The sequence below is a fragment of the Thunnus thynnus genome, chromosome 24 (genome assembly GCF_963924715.1).
Source record: "Thunnus thynnus chromosome 24, fThuThy2.1, whole genome shotgun sequence".
Classification (NCBI taxonomy): Eukaryota; Metazoa; Chordata; class Actinopteri; order Scombriformes; family Scombridae; genus Thunnus; species Thunnus thynnus.
In genome coordinates this window covers 8308605-8327910 of record NC_089540.1, presented here as the reverse complement: position 1 = coordinate 8327910, position 19306 = coordinate 8308605, and the positions used below count along the sequence as shown (strand labels likewise).

Below are 19306 nucleotides of genomic sequence, written 5' to 3'. Positions count from 1 at the left end.
ATCTGCAAATGTAAAACAACTGTAAATCTGTTTCTGTATAGTCAATATGTAACTGTGATATGATGAAGTCAAATTTAATCTTCGATATGCTTAATTTTTTGTTTTCTCTTCTACACAGCTACATTTATAGATTTTCTTAGGGCCTGATAGAGTTAGTCTTATCAAGTTTGCAGAGTGAGTGTATGATGACACTGGACACTAAGCATCGCATACAACTGCTAAATAGTGCAGTTTGAGTCATTGCATCAGGCCTGAGTATTAAATTATAGCATAGCTTCAACTGTGAGAGTGTTAATGGTTTAATATAACATTTTAAAAAAACCTTTTATATGGCTGCTTTGAACTGACAGCTTTCTTCTTATGGCACATATGATCACTGGGAATTCAAACTGCTTCTTGTATACTTACTGAGTTTAGCAGCAGTCTTTTGCTCAATTTGAAGAGATGCTACAAACAAGAACAAGGCTCGTCTGAATGATGAATATAAGGCCTCTCAGCTACATCTACTGGTATGAAACAGTCATGTGCTAAGAATAAAATTGATTGATTGATTGATGAAAATTGATGCCATGACAGAATAAACGACACAGAAACACAGATATTTAAATATATAGATTTTATGTACATATATTCATGTGGATGACTAGAAAAGAAACACTATATTCTTACAAAGGAATGATTCTGCACAGTCATATTCCTAAGTTAAATAGTAATTTGATACAAAATTACTATAATAAATAAAACTCATCTCATTGTTTTTTATTCACACATACCAGTTGTACAAACAATAAATTACAAGTTCAGTGCTGTGTTTCTGTCGTTCAGTGAGACGGGTTTCCCCACCGGAGGAGTCAGAGTAGGCTGTGTGTGTGTGTATGAGTGTCTGAAATACTTAAAAACTGTCTAAAATGATGGATTGTTTCAATGGTGTGTGTGTCTGTATGTGTAAATTCCTGTGTAAATATGGTTGAATACTATCACATAAATGAAAGATCTATTAATTGTACAAAAATGTCTATATTGTGTAAATAAATCTGAATGTGTGAGGCAAAAAGAAGGGACATTTTGTCAGTGGTGTGTTGATCTGGGTCATGTAGTATCCGAAAATGTTCCTTGTAATTTGTTTCACCCTGCACAGGTGCCAGATGGGTGAGGTTTGCCACAAAGGAAAATATGACGAGTTCTTGAAAGTTAACACAATCACAGGAAGGTATTTTAAAGTCCATTAGGGTTGTAATCGACTTGACTTTGTAATGCTAGGGCCTAATTACCATTCATGAGAGCTGAGGTAATGTCCTCAGTATTTACTCCTTTAAAGTACATTTTCAATTTAGACAAATATTAATGGTTTTTCATATTTTGTCTCTAACAGAAGCCTTATCTTAACACATATGTACATTGTCTACAATCTAAATGCATCCTTGATTAAATTATCAAATTAAAAGAAAAAAATATGATACTGTAAGATTGGGCGGAGGATTTTATAGGGTGACTTCATGAAAATGACAAAAAAAGCACATTTTCTCACTTATACCCTGTGGTATCTAGTGATGTAGATAATTGTGTTTTTTCACTAAAAGGAACAGTTCCTTTGATGAGTTAGATGAGAACATTAATGCCACTGTCATATCGATCTGTTAAATATGAAGCTACCGACAGCAGTCTGTTAGCTTAGCTTAGCATAAAGACTGGAAACAGGGGGAAACAGCTAGCCTGGCTCTTTCTAAAGGTATAAGATACACCTGGCAGCACCTCTAAAGCTCAGACCAGGCACAGTGACTTCCTGGAGTCTTGCTTACTTGCTGAATGCCTGGAAACCTAACCATGACGACAAGACTCTAGGAAGTCACTGCACCTGGCAAAGAAATAGTCCCACACATAACACCTTATAAAACCACAAATTATTGTTTTTACACTTTGATCTTTGCACAGATTAAACAAACAAAATATAAAATGTTAAGTAGTGAGCTCAAGAAGTGCTGGTAGGCTGATTTTTTTTATTGCCTTCCAGACTTTTTCCAGTGGCACCAATCTTCACATCTAACTCTCAGAAAGAAAGCAAATATGCATATTTCCCAAAATGTTGAACTATGTCTTTCATTCAACAGCAACATTCAACTTTGAGTAATCAACAGAACACACTGTCAAGAGTTTACATATTGAATTAAAATCATCCATCCTATGGCACAATCTGAAGTGTTGTAATGTGGCAAACCCCACCCATCAGGGTTGGAAACAAATACATGATGTAACAGAGAATGAGTGATGAAAACAAAGACAATGAGGAAAGAGTTGAATTGCAAAAGGACATTAATGACGGCATTAGTATCTCTCATGCTGTCGTTGCGAGTATCCAGGGCACACATTGTCATATTAGCATTGTATCCTAAACAGATTAACAGACAAACAGACAGACAGACAGAGAAAACACAAGGACCGTAAATCTCCCAGCACCAGCATAATGATTGATACAAAATGGAACTGAGAGTGAAGAAGCTTCGAGACGCAGCAGAGGACAAAAACACATATTCACGGTACTTTAAACACAGGCCTTGGACACATAAATGTGCTAGCATGTGCGCACAACATGCACACAAAGATACACTCACTACACACACACACACGCACATCAAAAATCAAGCATTGCCCCAAACATGTGATTCATCATAAAGCTCCATAAATGTTAAGGAGTGTCATGTTTACTTTGCCCCTTTATCAATTTAACTGTTGCAAGGTTTGTCCTCTGAAGGCCACCATAGTCTTTCTTTCTATCCCATCACACCAGGCTGCTGTTTCTACACTGAATAGGTGATTCAGTACAATCGATATTTGTGTCATAAGGAAGAATTTTCTTCCTGAGTTGTAGCAGAGAGGAGGAACTACTGAAGCACCTGGGCACAGAGAAGTATCTGAGCAGTTTACGACTGGACCTTAGTACGACTGATTGGTTTCCCAGCTTTGTACCTTATTAGTGTGCTGTTTAGATGCAATTCCATTCACCAAATGCATGGGTTTCCCCATTCATTCTTGGTCGTCAAGCCACCTTCCAATGACTCCTAGGAAATCATAATAGTAAGGCTGCACTCTCTTACTCTCTCTAGCACTCTCAACGCTCACTCACACTCTCTTTTGGATGGTCTCTATATACGCTCAAGATTACAGTAACTAGTTTAGGTTCAGTCTTGTGTTGCTCCCAGCTTTTCAGCTGGAAAGATCAGTCAAATAAACACAGGGTATGCTTGTAGACAGGGCATATGGGCAGAAATGACAAATAGGTGAATAACGTGTGCTTCCCATAGTTGGGGCTCTTGTCTTGGACACATTCTTGACAAAACACAAAAGGGATGTGTCTTCCAGATCCCCACAGTGATTAGAACACATGGAATAGCATAGAAAAGAACGACAGGCATGCCATTACAGGGCAACACACACTAAACCTCAAGGTTTGGAGACCGAAGGAAAGACAATCAGTTATTGTCCATGTGGAAATGGCATGCAACTTAAGTCTTTAGCTATGCCAGGGCAATACTTGTCACTATCACACAGGAATTGTCCTCCCTCCTGCTTGTGCTCTGCATAGCTACTATGATTCAAGGACATTCCTCTCAGGCATATAGTCAGGTACATCCATGCCAATTTGTCTCTGAGTCTTTGTGTGACTGGTCCTGGCACTTTCAGCCAATATTCACAGTCCTGTTTAAGGTACTATGTCTTAAATTCATTGGTCCATAATCCTACATCCAGCACGTGAGACCTTTATCGGATTTACACATTACAACTTCCTGCACATTGTTTTTTGTCTTATGAATCGTTTTTCCAATCCTGCCGCCTCAACATTTCTTCACCAGACAGTGTTTAAAGGCGGAGGGTCGGCTGCTCAGCATGCAGCCCTTGGACAGTTTCCCATCCTGGTCCTTACACTGCACTGTTCTGCTCTGCCAACCAGTGTCACAAGTCCTGGAGCAGGTCATCCAGGGTCCTGTCATCCACTGGGGCCCTGCTGTTGGGGTGGAGGGACCTGGAGCTGTAGGAGCCAGGACAGGGGGAGTGGTGGAGGATGTAGTGGTGCTACTGGTGGTGGTGGTGGTGGTGGTGGTTCTCGTCGTGGTTGAGACAGTCGTGGTGCTGGTATGCAAATGGGCCGACTTTGGGTTGGGGATGAGGGGAGCTAACGGCTGCTGTGGGGTTGTCCTGCGGGGCATGAAAAAGCTATAACGAACATCCAGCGGCTTTTTAGCGTCTGTCGCTAGAATCTGAACCACCAAGGCTTCTTGGAGGGCCCCGGGACCCATGCTGTGAAGCCACTCGTCCCTTTGGCTCCAGCCGCTGTAGTTGAGCACAGAACCATTGAGTGGGATGATTGTCTCGGAGGTGGAGATCATGAACTTGCCGTTCAGGAGGTACTCGCCATTGGGTCTTCGGAGGGCGAGGTAGGCGGTGTAGCGGGTCTGGTCCTTGGCCTTGTGCTGACGAACTTTGATGTGTGTGGAGCCTGCAGGGATCTTCACCACATCAGTGTAGCCCTTACTGTTTGGCAAGAGAAAAAGTAGAGAAGTCAAGTCAATATGCAAAACAGTATGCTCTTTGTCGTCAATGGCTTTGCTTTGCTGGCTTTACATCAAAATGGAAGCCAATATCAACACTATTACAATTGATAATTAATTTAAAACTAATTTATTATTATTTTGTTAGCAAACTGCAACAAATCTAGCTAGTTAGCAACACTGTGTTAATGAACCCAAAACAGAGGAAACCAGTGAGCTATGCTGAACCAAACCATCACAGAGACAATGTGAAGATAAATGTATTTGACACCCTACATGGAAAAATGCTAAATAATAGTTAGACTGAACAAACTGATGTGGACAGTGATTCAGAGGTCTGGAGCCAGGCTAAACTTTTAGCTTGTTACTTAAGTGAGGGTGCAGAGGCATTGTGAACTGAACAACACCAGTATGAACAAAGGATTAGCCTAGGTTGCATTGAATAAATTTAAACAATATACATGTTATTCTCATTCTAACTGAACTTTTTGACACAATTCAAATAGATAATTTAGGCTATATCCCTAATAATCTGGTGTGACTACAAGTCTGATGAAGGAGGCAACCATCTTGGAATAATACGTGAAAACTCCATATTCGCAATAATGGGTGCTCTTCCTTTCTCCTTCTTCTGCTAACATTGTGCAAATGCAGCATTATTATTTCTGCATGCTGTAAAAGATTGCTGTATTAGGAATATTTCTCTAAATTCTGTAAAATAAGGATGTATAAGCACAGTGTTTAAGTATTTTCTGTTTTCTTACCTCTTCTTGGTGAAGTTGCCCACTACGCGTATACATCCTGTGCTGTCGCCTCCACATATACCACACTTGTCAAACTGGAGCTTGGAACCAATGATGCCGTCGCAGCCCGTTCGTACACATTTCCCCTTCACGCACACCGAACTGCTGTAAGGACGACACTCTGTCCCATCTGTCACCTGAAAACAGACACAGTCACGATTGAATTTCTTTCTCAATATTATTTAGTTATCAAAGTAAACTGCACCTTTTGTGTGTGATTAACTCACCCTCTGAGAGAAGACCACATAGTATCCTGTTCCTTTTGCTCTGCAGGTTAACTTGCACACATCTTTAGGGAGAACTCCTGCATATTTTGGCACCCACTCAACAAAGGTCTTCACCCCTTTAGGATCTGTCTGGGGACCGTTGCGCACCTCACATTGTTCTTGCCGGAAACTTTTATCTGAAGAAAAGTTCAATAAAAAAAGGTTTGAAATGATGGACTATGTATTTTGTATAAACAACAAATATTAGCTTGAAAATTAAAATAGCTTGAAATGTTGCTGTTGTGTCATGCTTTATTTAAACTGAGGGATAGATCAAATTTTCTGTATGATTTGGTTCGATTTGATGAACCTGTGACTTACCAAAACCTTTCAAAATCAACTGTAATGTTGTGATCATGCATGCATTCTCAACCAAACATGTTTTCTTCATGCTGTCATACTCACTTGATGCTGGACACGGTGTGACGTTGCAGGACCGATAGATGGCTCTCTTCCCTGTGCAGTAGCGCCCGTTGTTCCTTGGTGGCGGGTTGTTGCACAGGCGCTGCGCGAACTGCACCCCGCCTCCGCAAGTTCTGGAGCAGGCACCCCAAGGACCCCAGGAACTCCAGCTGCCGTGGTTGGACGCCTGGGAGAGGGAGGAGAGGAGTAAAGAGACGAGGAGAGGAAAGATGAAAGAGGAGATAAGGGTCGGGAGAAGATGACAGCAGAGGAGAGATCAGAGAGAAGAGAGGGATGAAGAGAAAAAGAGAAAGAAAAAAGGACATGAGAGAGGACAATTAGCGCTTATCAGACATGCTGGAAGTTAGTGCGGTTGCCCCCAGTGTGTCACAGGGAAAGTCCTTTGGAGAGAGATTTGAGATAACATTTTGTGAAAATGTGGCATGCACTGTGGCATGCAAAAGAGACAGAGAAAAAAGAACGAAGCAACCCTCATGTGATAATAACTGTGTGAATAAAATCACTTTAGTCTGCTTAAAGCCACTCATTAAGACAGCATGACTGTCTCTGTGGCCCAACAGCTCACATGCTTCCCCCGAGGAACAGCCTGAATGAAATTCTGAAGGTAATGTACTTATTCATGCATTTTTCTAACCAGTGGTGCATGAGTCATCAGTGATAAAAAACTGCTGGATAAGTAGCATTTAACGTTTTATGAGACAAAGTTGATTTAATACTGAAGTTCTGCAAAGCTTCTTTGGTAACCGTTTCCATTTCCATTTAGTTCCACTGCCGAGTCTTTATAGTTCTTTAACGGCTTCTTTCCACAGTAAAAGCTACTTAATCTGCAATCATGCTACAAGAAATATATAGAGGTTAAAGGATTCCGAAGGCTAAAATGGAGTGGCTTTAATGCTGCTCTGAGCAGTACAGCGATCCTCATACAAGGCAGTAAATATGAAGTGAGTCAGAACTTGGGCCAGATCCACACGTGCAGTCGCTTGCCAAGTATCGAGTCAGACTCATCAAACGTCATGTGACAAAAAAACACAAAGAAAATATTCTTTCCCTCTTTCCTATTCTTTTTAACTTTTACTCTTTTTCCCTCCCGACACACATACTCAGTGTCCACAGCCTGCCAAGAACAAGATTCGGTTTTTTAACTCATTAAGGCCAAATTCAATTTAGTTTTGTTTCAATAAGACCAAAAGAAAAAATAGCATAGATCAACAGTGGCATAAATAAAGCAGACCACACCATGAAGTCACAAAAAGACCCGTGGCATTTTTTTTTCTCTTTCAGTGTCTCTGACTCTTTTTCTACTTCATATTTTTCTTTCTTAATAGCAACCCTGTTTACTTGATGTCAAGTTTCTTCCTTTTTCTCTCTTTGTGCAGCTTTTTGACTCCCTCAGACAAGTTTGTGCATTGTGGAAATGAATGGTTCATGCTTAAAATATCAGTTCTTGAACAATACAAAGGTCTAATTTTACAACAAGAATCTATTTTGGATTTTAGTCCTTTAAGTCTCTCTTGATAAACAAACACCTCCTGTCTCTATATGCTATGTCCTTCTATCTCCTTACCGAGTAGTGTCTCTTGCGGGTTTTGTCCACACACTTTCCCTGCAGGCAGATGCGCCCCTTCCCGCAGGGTGTCCCCTCCACGGCCGGCAGCTTCTTGGTCAGACACACCATTTGTCCCTGGCGAATCACCGCGCACCACAGCCGAGAACATACGTCCATACCCGGGCAAACGGTGTACTCAGGGCCGAAGGCCAGGCGACACTGGCGGACGGCGTCGTAGCTCTGCCCGGGCAGCTCTTCAGGGCCCAGCAGGGGCTGGCGAGGAGAGTCGAGGAGACACTCGGCTGTGGCAGATAAGACGGAGGAGGGGATATTTTATTTATATGACAATCCTTGAAATGACCTGGTGGATAATGTGGCTTTTAATGACAACCTGCAATCTCTGGTGGTTGCCCAAACAATGCTGTCTGTACATGAATTATGCTGAAGGCAATGGAGCTTCTTAGGAAAATGTCAACTCAAAATGCTTTATGGCCGTCATAACATTATAAAATGGGAATGTAAAGTATGACTCATCTTGATACTCCGCCAGTGATCTGTCTTTGGCTGCACTGCAACAACACTCTTTAAAGAGGTTAATAGGATTGTAAATAACTCCATTTTAACGAGGATTATAGCTTTGTTTGGTAGTAAATAGTTCTCAGTTTTAGGTACTGTGGGATAAAAGCTATCACAAGTCAAATTCACATGGATGCAATTTGTAGATAGAAAGAATACTGGCTGTTGAGAGTTCTCATTATTAAAATGTTGTTTGGTGTCTTCTTTCCACTGTGCTTTTATTATTCTACACAGTCTCCCGCACTCACCGTTGCCATCATCAAAGAAGTCAGTGATGGTTGCCGAGGTGCAGCGGCTCCAGGGTTTGGAGGCGTCGATGGAGGTGAGGATGGAGGACATGAGCCGCTTGTCGCTGTTCACTCCAAAACGCTCTTCACAGAATTTGGAGTCGTCATGGGACAAACCGAGCAAGTGACCTAAGGCAAAGAAAAAAAGGACACTTTTACTGAAAGGTTATGGCTACATGATGTACAGAAGTTCTTGGAAGAGAGAGAAAGGATGAAACTTGTCACTGGTTTCCACATGCAGCAAGAATGAGAAAAGAAAACATACTGAGGTATCAAGTGTATGACATCAGTCAATACTCGTATGATATTAATCAACCAGAGAGATGTGCTGACTGATGTGCATGCCCTGGCGTGTCTGAATCGTTGTTTGTGAGTTGGTGTTTGTGTGCGCGTGTCCATGCCTACCTATCTCATGAGCAACAGTAAATGCAGCGTGAAGCCCGTCATCCTCGATGACAGCACAACTTCTCTCTGGAGAGCAGATGGTGCCAACGTCTGCCATGCCCAGGGTGTCGCAAGAGTGGTGGCCACAGAGGTCCTGGACAGAGGAAATACTGTAAGCTTAAATTTGCACTTAAACCAAAAGAGTGAGAAAAACATGTTTATTTCAAGAGTTTACTTTAAAAAAGTGACTTCATCCTGATACTTGTGGAACAATCTGCCTTATTTCCAGATAATCTAAGATCCAAATAATCTAAGATTTTAGGACTTAATGCCAACTTTTTCCTTTTAAACAAAAACTCAAGACAGTGTCATCTTAAAAATGCATTGACATTTGACCTGCTATGCCTTCTCCTTAAAAACGCAATTATATGAACCGGCTCCCTCTCCTCAGGCATCAGGGAAATATTATTTTTGGATTTTTTTCTTGTTCAGCTTGCTACATTCTTCTGCCCTAAATGCCTGCTGCTTTTCTTTCTTGCTCTCTAGGATCATCATCTCGCACAGAAAGTAATACAGACACATTGTGTTTAGTATTGCAATTTCCTAAAGTTGGGTGGCTTGCAAGAGACAGATTAAAACAGAAGGATCAAAGTTGATGCAGCAGACCTCAAAGCAACAAAACACTGAGATCCAGTGAGACAGATATGGTGTCATTTGAGTCATTTTCTCAAACTTGATAAAGCTCATCCAGAGCCATGGACATAATACAACTGCTTTAAAAAGCAGTGTAGCACTTCCTGTGCAATTTTTCTTCAACTGCTTTTAATACCCACTTCCTCACTCTACCTCCAACATCTCTTTGTCTCTCTCATGGGGTGCCAGAGTACATAATATTGATCTTTGTTTGGATTCTCACACATGTCCATGCAGACGAGGCCTCGGGGTGCTCTCCCGAGCCCCGCTGAGTGCAGAGATCAATCAGTTAATCATACCATCACAGAGTGCACACGCCTGCACATGGACCTGCGTGCATACGCACTCACAGTGCATCAGAACACGCTTCGAACGTATATTTGCATTCAGTGCACAGACGCACGCAGACGTATGGAGACAAACATCCATGCATGTGCACATAAGTACATCCAAATAAGGAACGCACACACACACACACGTCCCATGGAGAGGATGAATCGTCATGTTAAGTGGTGTTGACAGGCCTGCTGGGTCGTGTGTGAGAGGCTCTCTGGGGAGGGTGTTTACCCGTTCCGGGCGGATCGGTTTGGAACAAACTGCCTTGTGTTCTGCGCTCACACACATAACTGACTGGGTGGAACCACCTCACACACACACATAAACACACACACACACACACACAGACATACAAACACACACACAATTACACTCAGATGCACATAACTATAAGAATGTACATGTAATGTATACATGCACAGGTATACATACTATACCATGCAGAATACATAAACAGGCAATAATATACTGTACAGCATATACTACTCAATAGTACACAAGCAAATACACACACAAATACAAAGGAAGAGAGTGCCTGCTTTTGCCAACTGACTGCTGGATACACAAGAAGCAAACAAAGGGCAACTCAAACACGCTGACTGCATGGATTGCTTCTGAGAGGCAAACTGTGCTGGAATTCTTCTTAACTTTTCTGTGTGGAAACAAGCTTAGAAACCACAGAAGGAAGTGTGTTTGTTTTGAATCTGACAGTGAGAACCTATAGAGAAGTTTGTCTTCATATTCGGTCTGTTTCTCTTTTCCCGTTTCCCACACTCTTTTGCCCCCGCGTTCTTTACAGTTCTCTCACATTTTATTTACTTATTCATTAATCCCGTCCCAGGCTATGGTGCGAGAGATGTTATTGTTCCGCTCATTCTTGTATACACGGCTTTCATTGTTACAACACAGTGTAACAGAAAACACGTGGGTGAAAAGTAGAAAAATGGGAATCTCCTGTTAGATATTACATGGTGATGTGTGAAAAATACCTGAAATGACCCCAAAACTCACATTTTTGTCTAGGTATTATTTACTTCTTCCCTCCGCCAAGTCTATTCCCAACTTTGTTTTCATCCCAAGGCCTCTCACAGACAGGCAGGAAAAAGAGGGAGGGCGTGGGGGAGAGCAAAATAAGTTCAGGAATCATATGCCAGGGGGGGAGAGGATGGAGGGATGCCGGAAATTAAAGGGAAGAACTGAGAGAACAAGGAGTTACAGAAATATTGGCAGAAATAACAGGGGAACAGGTGGCAAGCTGGTTGTGAAGGTCAGGAGACGATCAGAGCTGTGTGCTGTGTGGGAGCGGGACCACTTGCGATCTAAGCCAAGGCTTGTGTTAAACAAACAGCCAGCCAGACCCAGACCCCAGACACACAGGCTCACACACACACATACACATACACACACACACACACACACACACAGAAAAAATCTTTCTTGCAGAGTGAGTTTAGCTCACACTGAAAACACACTACAACCTGATTTTGACAAAACTGTTAATCAAAAGCAACAGCTCTCCACTATTGACTGGACAGGTCACAAGGACTGGCCACCAGTGACTAACAGGTTGTCAAATGATGAAAGACATTACTTTTTTTTTTCCACAGCTGGATGTTTCAGTTTTCTGGCTCTAACAGATTTGTGTGTCATCAGCAAAGGAATTATCATCTATGTTGTATGTTTTGAGGATGTCACCAATAAGTGGTGGCATGTAAAAAAACAAACAAAAGTGGTCCAAGTACCGATCCCTGTGGAACACCGTGTTTAACCTTCGAAATGGGGGATACAATATTATTATAACAACACTTGTGTGTTTAGTAACTCAGATATGAGTGGACAAAGGCAAGAATCAGCCCCTTAAGACTAATGAAGTTCTCACGATGCTATAAGAGGATGTAATGGTCCACAGAGTCCCATCAAACAAGATAGATGTGAGCTCAGAATCCCACAAGACTGATCACTTATCAAGGAGAAATGACAAAGAATGACTGAGAGAATTTTTTCCTAAGAAAATAAAGTATAACTAGTTGGATTGAGAAAACGGTGTTATTTTTCTTCGCTTGGAGACATGAACCAGCCTAAGGTCAGTGCTCGAGGGAAACTTAAGACCATGATTGCAAACAGGAGAGCAGTTGAAAGTCACTGATGCATCACAGTGTGAAGAAGGTGAGGCCCATGTGTTGTTAACGGGCAGTCTGAACTCTCATGTATGTCGACAGACCCCGGCCAGGGTCAAGGCTTCAGGATCCAAGAGCTGTCTGCAGGTTGTCAACATATGCCAGACAAAGTATAGCACGTGTGAAATATCAAGAACAGTTAAAACAAATAGAAGGACTAGCTGTGACGGGGGTGAGGGCTGGGAAATGTACACTTTAATGTACTGACACATAAACATGGAGGAGGAGCGGAAAGGAAGAAGTGCACAGGAAAGGGAGGAGTCTGCACTATACACATGTGTAAATTCCTACATTCAATGTAAGAGAGTAAATGACATAACTGTGTGTTAAACACATGTGGAGGAAATGGATTGTGTATTAGTAGTTGCTGTGTTTATATCAGTGTGTATCTTACACCTGTCATTATTACATAAGGGCCTTCTCAATGTTTCTCCAAAATGGGTGTTAACTCAACAGTATTGTTCCATCAGCTTTTAAGGGAATCATCTGGTGATGATCCAGAATGATGACGGTGCCAGATGACGGTGCCAGAATGATATTGATTTTGAGCAAGTTGTACTTAAAAATGAACAGAATTTGTTATTGAAGCTTTAGTTTGTGCTCATGTGTTGCATAACTGTGGTGTAAAATTAATTGTTATTTTATACAGTATGTGATTTTGTATACATTTGGCATATTGTGGACATTTCTGAGCATGGAAGCTCTTTCTTGACCTTGGGATAAGTATAAGTGACTTACTCTCAACTGCATTTCACAATCTTCATTAACAAATAAAAGTGGCTTATTTGTCATCATGTGACCGATAGTGTGGTGACTTAAGACATTTATAGTATTTGGGCTGATGCTCTCATCCAAAATGCTTCACAAATTCACATGCGGTTCCCTTGATTCAAATGTGAATTTCTTAAATAATTCTCTTTAAGAAATATCTCACTTTCCTTTCAATGAAGGATATTTACTTTCTAACTATTGGTTTACTGTCAGGGCATTGTGACGCATGATCTCCTTGCATTCATGACATAGGAGTTCAATCTCAATCCACTCATACACAAATTTTTATAGGCTCTAGAAATAGTAATGAAGGGTGGCTCCAATGAAAAGGGTAAACTGTAAAGAATAAAAAATAAAAAAGTCTCTAATTGTTGTATCTCTAACATTATTACAAATCTGTCCTGACTGAAATGAAATTGATCTGACCTCAGCCTGGGTTGAAAAGGTCAGCACTGGCATCACAAGCACCTGCTACCAATGTCTACCCAAATATTTGAGCGACTGCTGCAAGAAGCAAATGAAAGGAAAAAAAAAACTGAAGTAGCAGCATGAGCACACATGTATGTCAGTATCTCCACAGCTCTGCAGCTCTCTCTGGCCATCTTACAGTAGGGCTTTGTCTACCGTCCAAGCTCACAACAAGTGAACACAGCCATGCGTAACATTTAATGTTCCCATATACACTTACACACAAACACACACTCACAACAGAGTCCCCTCAATGTGCCCGTTGTTTTGTTCTGGTGCTGGTATGTGTGGAACCGGGTGACACCGCCACACGGGTCAGCTCACTCCGGGTACGGGGTGTTGGAGTAATTGGACCCGACCACAAAGAGACGAGTTCCCTCCAACCCTGTACTCTCCTGCCCTCCCATTTGGGAACAATGGACTGGTCTGACTTCACAGTCACAAAGTCTTCAATGAGCTTCAGTTCTAGTTCAGTGGACTACAATAATCAAGATCTGCTTCACAGTCCCTCCAGACAAAAATGGGTTATTTATGTTCATACATAAACTACTATTTTGCAACTTGACACATTTGACATTCAGCACTTTCAGGCAAACCACTTCCTATAACACATCAAATACCTGGCAGACAAACTTAACAGCGCATCCAACTTTGTCTTTTCCTCTTAAGTTTCCACTGGGACAATAACCAAAGCATTTTTCCTGAGAAAGTCCTGAGAAAACATGTCTCATATATTACAGTTCTTTTCATTTTCAACCCAAAATGCAGCAAGCTATGAGGTACCTGAGCCAAACAAGAAGTTATTTCCTGACTGGCAGTTTGTCAGTGGAAACACTAATGGCTTGATCATGTTTGTCAGATGATTTTTAAAAAGTGTTAAAAAACTTACAAAGACAAAATTAACATTATTTTTTCTCCACATTTTATCTTTGTGACAGCTTAGCTGCAACTTGCAGATACACACAAATTTCTCAAGCAAAGGACTCTCACAAGAACGTAGCTTTTGAAATTCCATTTTCACTGAAACACAAAAAGCGGCACTATTTTCTTGCTGTGTTAAGATGTAAACAAACCCCAGTGCTGCTTGTTTGCTCATCATGATGATCGACAAGGTAAAATAACCACAATTTAAGCATTCAGCCAAAACAAAGAACCCTGATAATGGCCTCTAATGGCCAAAGAGCTCAGAGGTCAAATTTAAGTTAAACTAAAGTGGCAGCTGCTTTCTTTGGCTAAGGTCATGGCCTAAAGTCAGGTCGTGCTATGTGGTTATTTTGCATGTTGACCAGATTGAGCTGCAATTATGCTCATTAAAAGAAATGCATTAGATAGGGAGCCTGTACTGTGTTACAGGGGGATAGTGGATGATTACAGACTCTGCACACCATAGAGGGATCACCTGCTTCCTCTGGTGACAGGTACAATCTACAGCAGGACCTCCTTCAGTGGCGAAGCTGAGATGTTTGTGAATGAGAGTCTGGAGACGGGTTTATGAATAATGCAAGTGTTGTGACAGGTGAGAGAGAGATTGGTAAAGCTAATACAAGGCTAATATTGGCCTTTTACTAAATATTGAGGTTGAGCAGAATTAAACCTCTGTTAAACTCATATTTTCTTTGCATTTTCTATCATTTGTAACTGAATTCTTCATTTTATGACCAATAAAACAGGTGGAAACACTAAAGACTTTTGGGGTTTTTGGAAAAGGGTGTAATATAATAACAATAGTATGAGATTCTGGCTGCATGCTACATAACTGCATAAAATGATCAGCCCTACCACGGACTGCATGGACATAAAAAGGCAGTTTAACTCAATGCACTCAGAGTGGATGAGCTTTACCAGCATGAGCATGTCTATTTTAATAGGATCAAAGCCCAAGAAGAATAGAGAAAAATCAACAGTACACTGCCTGTCATGTTTCATTAGAATTTCCTGTCCAATTTTCACTCCCTACCCTCCTGTCCTGAGGCTTCCTTAGAGGTATCTGGATAACGGTTACTGTTTCCATGCTCGTCTGACCCTGCTCAGCCTGCCAAACCCAACCACCCGGAGATGGCACTTTTTCTTGCCTCGGCTTGCCCATGCAGGTGTAGTGGAAATAGGGTTAATAAGAAACCACAAGGTGGTTGGCACACAGGAACGGTGACACTTTGCCAGCTTGCTGAACTCAGGTATGCACTACCGGCTGCCCTGCCAATGAATGACGGTGCCAATTTGGCGCTGGCACCAGGAGATCCGAGGTAATACCCCTGCTGCTTGCTTCTTCATCACCCATGACAAGATCTTGCATGACTTGAGCACACCACAATCCAAGGAAAAGCTATCTGACACGTCAACTGGAGCTAACCGCCATAAAGCCACACCCGGAGAGGTGAAAATGCATACAGATCTGCTGCTGCCCTGTGGCTTTAGGGGAGGCAGGGAGGGAAGAAGGAGGAAGAAGCAGGGGAGAGAAAGGGATAGTGAAAGAAGGGATAAATGAGTGTGGTCTCGGTAAACGTACGGCTTCTCACAGAGTGAGAGAAGATGTGTTTGTTTTTCTGACAGCTCCCAGCCCCAGCTGACAGACAGAAACTGGAAAAAATGTGCGGACTGGAGTGATGAGAGCAAGACAGAAGGAGAGAGGAAGTACAGGGCTGGGATGACTATCTAATTAACTGTAGTTTCAAGGGAGTTTTGGGGATATTTCTGCAATGCACCCCGCAGCTGATTTCAAACCTCCTGCCCTGGGAAGAATTTGCGCGCACGGCCGCGAGCACGCACCTCAGATCACACACACTTTGAGGCTTTGGGCTGTCAGGGGACTGGGAGGGGGAGTCTGGAGACAGAAGAGACTGCCTAGAAAAACACTACTCGCAGGAAATACAGTTTTTATGGCTGTTTCACAGACGCTGCGCTGCATTACGCACGCAAGATTCAGCAAAATGAGGAGGACAAAGAAACAGAAGGAGAAAGAAAACAAATACAAAGGTGGATATAATCAGGGACATGTGGAAAGCAGGTTGGGCAGTCTTCACTTCTAATTGACTGTGATTCAAATGGTGAACGCGCACCAGTTCACTGTTCACCAAAATGACCACTTAATGTGTCGCTTTCCTACCGGCCCAAGGGAAATTGCGCGTAATTACGCTATTACTGATATAAAATGTAAAAGTGTGTCAGCTATTTTCATCACAGTGTGTGTTTTGCAGCTTATATTTGCTTAAGCCACCCAAAGCTTCAGTCAGCCAAGAGCTTAGCTATAGTGAACCAGCTGCCACCTCGTGCACCATCAAAATAAAAACAAACGGTGGCGTCACTCCGCTGCCTTGGCATCATATCGAGGCCGCTGTGTGGGATGGAAGACAGTCGGACCCGGCGCCACGGTGAGCCGGCCAGGTGAGGAACGGACAGGGAGAGGTGCTGAAAGAAAGGCGAGGGATGTTTGTTTACCTGCCTGGTGAAGAGGATGGCGGCGTCGTGGTGGTGCTGGTGGTCGTCATCCAGCGGGTTTTGTTGGTTCTGCCACTTGCAGAAACTCTTCAGTGTCGCGGCCGCGTTCTTGGTCACCTCCAACCCCTTCTCCTTCTCAGTCACCGTGGTCACTTTCACCACCGACAGCCGGATGGGGTTCTCGATGCTGGCGTGCCCGTACAGCTTGGAGGCAATTGAGGCCAGTGTGAGCAGGTAGTGGTTTAAGTCCTTGCCATATTTCTTGGTCATAGTGTCATCCGCCACCAGAAGTAGCTCCACGTGCCTGGCGCGAGACACTGACCTCTTGCGCCGCGTTCCGGTCTCCTGGGCGGCCACTTTGGCGAGCTGGCTCCACCATTTCCGCCCGTGCGCGCCGCGGTCATCTGTGTTTTCCGCTGAGAGCCCCCCTCTGTCCTGTCTCCCCTTCCCGCGACCTCTGTGCCGGCGTTTCCGCACCGCATGCCTGCGTCCTCTGCGCCTGTCGCGCGTCCCGCAGCTCTCGCGCCCCTCGCGCATGGCCTCGAAGCTGAAGCTCTCGCGCGTGAACACATGGAGCGCGCTCTCAGCGTCCTTGTCCTGCAGGGCGCGCACGTCGTGCTCGTGTCCCTTCGCCCTGATGATAGGCGTGATGGTGTAGCGCGCGTGATTTACGGCGAAGAAGCCCTCGAGGCCCCCGCCGCAGAGGTTGAAGACGGCCAGAGACTCCGGGTTGGAGTCCACTGTCCCGCGGTACGCGCACTCCCGCTGCAGAGGCGCAGGGCTGTCCCCCATCATAGCGAGCACAGACTGGGGGCTGAAGTGATGCGATAGCACCGAGTCGTCCCGCTCCATGTCCAGCTGAAACCGGCTCCCATCCAGGTACACCAGGTACCCCACCTTCCCTCCTCCGTTGTAAATCCGGTCAATGGTCCGAACGACCCCGTCTGTCCTCCGGGCAGGTGCGAGAAGCGACCCGTTCGCAGGTGGAAGATAGAAACCCTGGAAAGTAGAAACCCCGGCTCCCAGCTCCAACTCCACGACGCACAGCAACAGTAGCCGAAACCAGAGCATGCCCCCGGCCAGAGCACCAAGGAGCCGCACCATTGTTCATTCCAACCCGAAAAACATCTATATCTCCACTAAAACAACCCCAGACTAGCCGAAGATATAACTTTGTGTATTTGTTCCGCCAAAAAGAGCATCCTCCCGGTGTCCAAATCCCCCATGAAAAAACACACAGTAGTAACCAACAGGCGAGCAAACAAAACCATTGGGGAAAATGGAAAAGAAAAAGATCAGCAGAGAGGAACTGTGTGCAGGCTGGAGAGCACTGAGCTGAACTTGGAGAACAAAAACACAAAGTTTGCTCTTAATAGGACCCGGAGAGAAAAAGTCCTGCCCCCTTTGCGCTCAATCACCACTCCTCCACCCCCCTGTTCTCTCTCTCTCTCTCTCTCCCTCTCCCTCTCTCTCTCTCTCTCTCTGCCTCTCTTCCTCAAATCAGAGTAAAGTCAAGTGCTGGAGGAGAGGAGAGAAGAGAAACCTGAACAATGCTGCCACTGGAGTATTTCCCATTGCCTCAGCAAAGGAGAGGAGAGCTTATTATGCTTTGTGAGTCCACCACAATCCTTCTAAATCATCATGAGAGGCGGATAAACAGACCTGCTGTGATCATTTTTCTAATCCAAGCAAGAAATTGAACCTCTAAATGATCCATTTTAATTCACTTTTTGTTAAGACTGTATAAAAAAAAAATCTGTTTGATCAGTTACAATCACCACATCTCTATGTTTAAATCAATTTCAGGGCATCAACATCACTTGTAGCCAGCATCAGAACATCAGCAAAACAAGTACCTCAACAACCACACGCTGTCCCTCCCAGGACCAACAGCATTTATCTAAATTCGAGAATGTCTCCATTAAATGCCAGCCTGTTATTTTTACACTTTGCCACTTTGACTCTTTTAATAATTGAAGGCTAATGTCTAACAGGATTCGACTGGAGAGTTTCAGCAAACTAGAGGGGAATAGATAATTTATGGCCATTCCCGAATAAGAACTCTGGGACTTCACTGTTCCCGTGTGAGACATTTAATGGTGTGTGTGTATGTGTGAGAGAGAGAGGAGGCGGAGATGGAGGAAATCTGTGAGCATGCATTTAGTGGGTGCTGTATTGCTGTACTTGAGTATGAGAAAGTAAAGAAAAAAAAAAGTGTGTGTGTGTGTGTGACTCTGCAGGTGTGTGACTGTGTCTGGAACTTCCCTAGGAGCTGACTTGATTATTTATTGTACCTTAAGGGAAGTGTGTGTGGTGTTGCCAATGAGATGTCATACTTGTGTGCTGAGAGGGATTTAGCCATGCATACCTCACTGGAGCTGAAGTTACTCACACAAACACCAACACACTCTCAGAGGGCAGCCAGCAAGAGAGTGGCTTTTCTTTAAAATCGTAAAAGTTCCGAGACACCGCTCATTTGCTGAGTCACCTAACAGCTATTACCTGTGCGCACCACATAGGGGGTTTCAGTGTGCGTCTGCATGCCAAGAGGGAGGCCTCTCTTTGTGGATACGCACATCCCTCGCAGAACTTGAGAA

The 19306-nt window shown here is 43.4% G+C and overlaps 1 protein-coding gene across 1 annotated transcript; it reads right to left on the bottom strand.

Moving 5' to 3' along the window:
• Positions 1 to 626: 626 nt before the first annotated feature.
• On the bottom strand, positions 627 to 18040 carry LOC137177312 (A disintegrin and metalloproteinase with thrombospondin motifs 5). Its single transcript, XM_067583494.1, has 8 exons — positions 16710 to 18040; positions 8851 to 8983; positions 8407 to 8574; positions 7601 to 7884; positions 6019 to 6202; positions 5575 to 5750; positions 5309 to 5484; positions 627 to 4527 (listed from the first exon to the last, which is right to left on the bottom strand). The coding sequence occupies exons 1-8, from the start codon at positions 17811 to 17813 to the stop codon at positions 3831 to 3833; spliced, it is 2922 nt and encodes a 973-aa protein (XP_067439595.1). The 5' UTR covers positions 17814 to 18040; the 3' UTR covers positions 627 to 3830.
• Positions 18041 to 19306: the final 1266 nt, after the last annotated feature.

Excerpts from the sequence above, each read along its gene's own strand:
- LOC137177312 (XM_067583494.1), bottom strand. The coding sequence starts at position 17,813 with ATGGTGCGGCTCCTTGGTGCTCTGGCCGGGGGCATGCTCTGGTTTCGG. Across the intron at positions 5,751-6,018 it reads CACACCGTGTCCAGCATCAA|ATAAAAGTTTCCGGCAAGAA; the intron begins GTGAGTATGACA and ends ACTTTTCTTCAG. Across the intron at positions 5,485-5,574 it reads ATGTGGTCTTCTCTCAGAGG|GTGACAGATGGGACAGAGTG; the intron begins GTGAGTTAATCA and ends GTCTGTTTTCAG.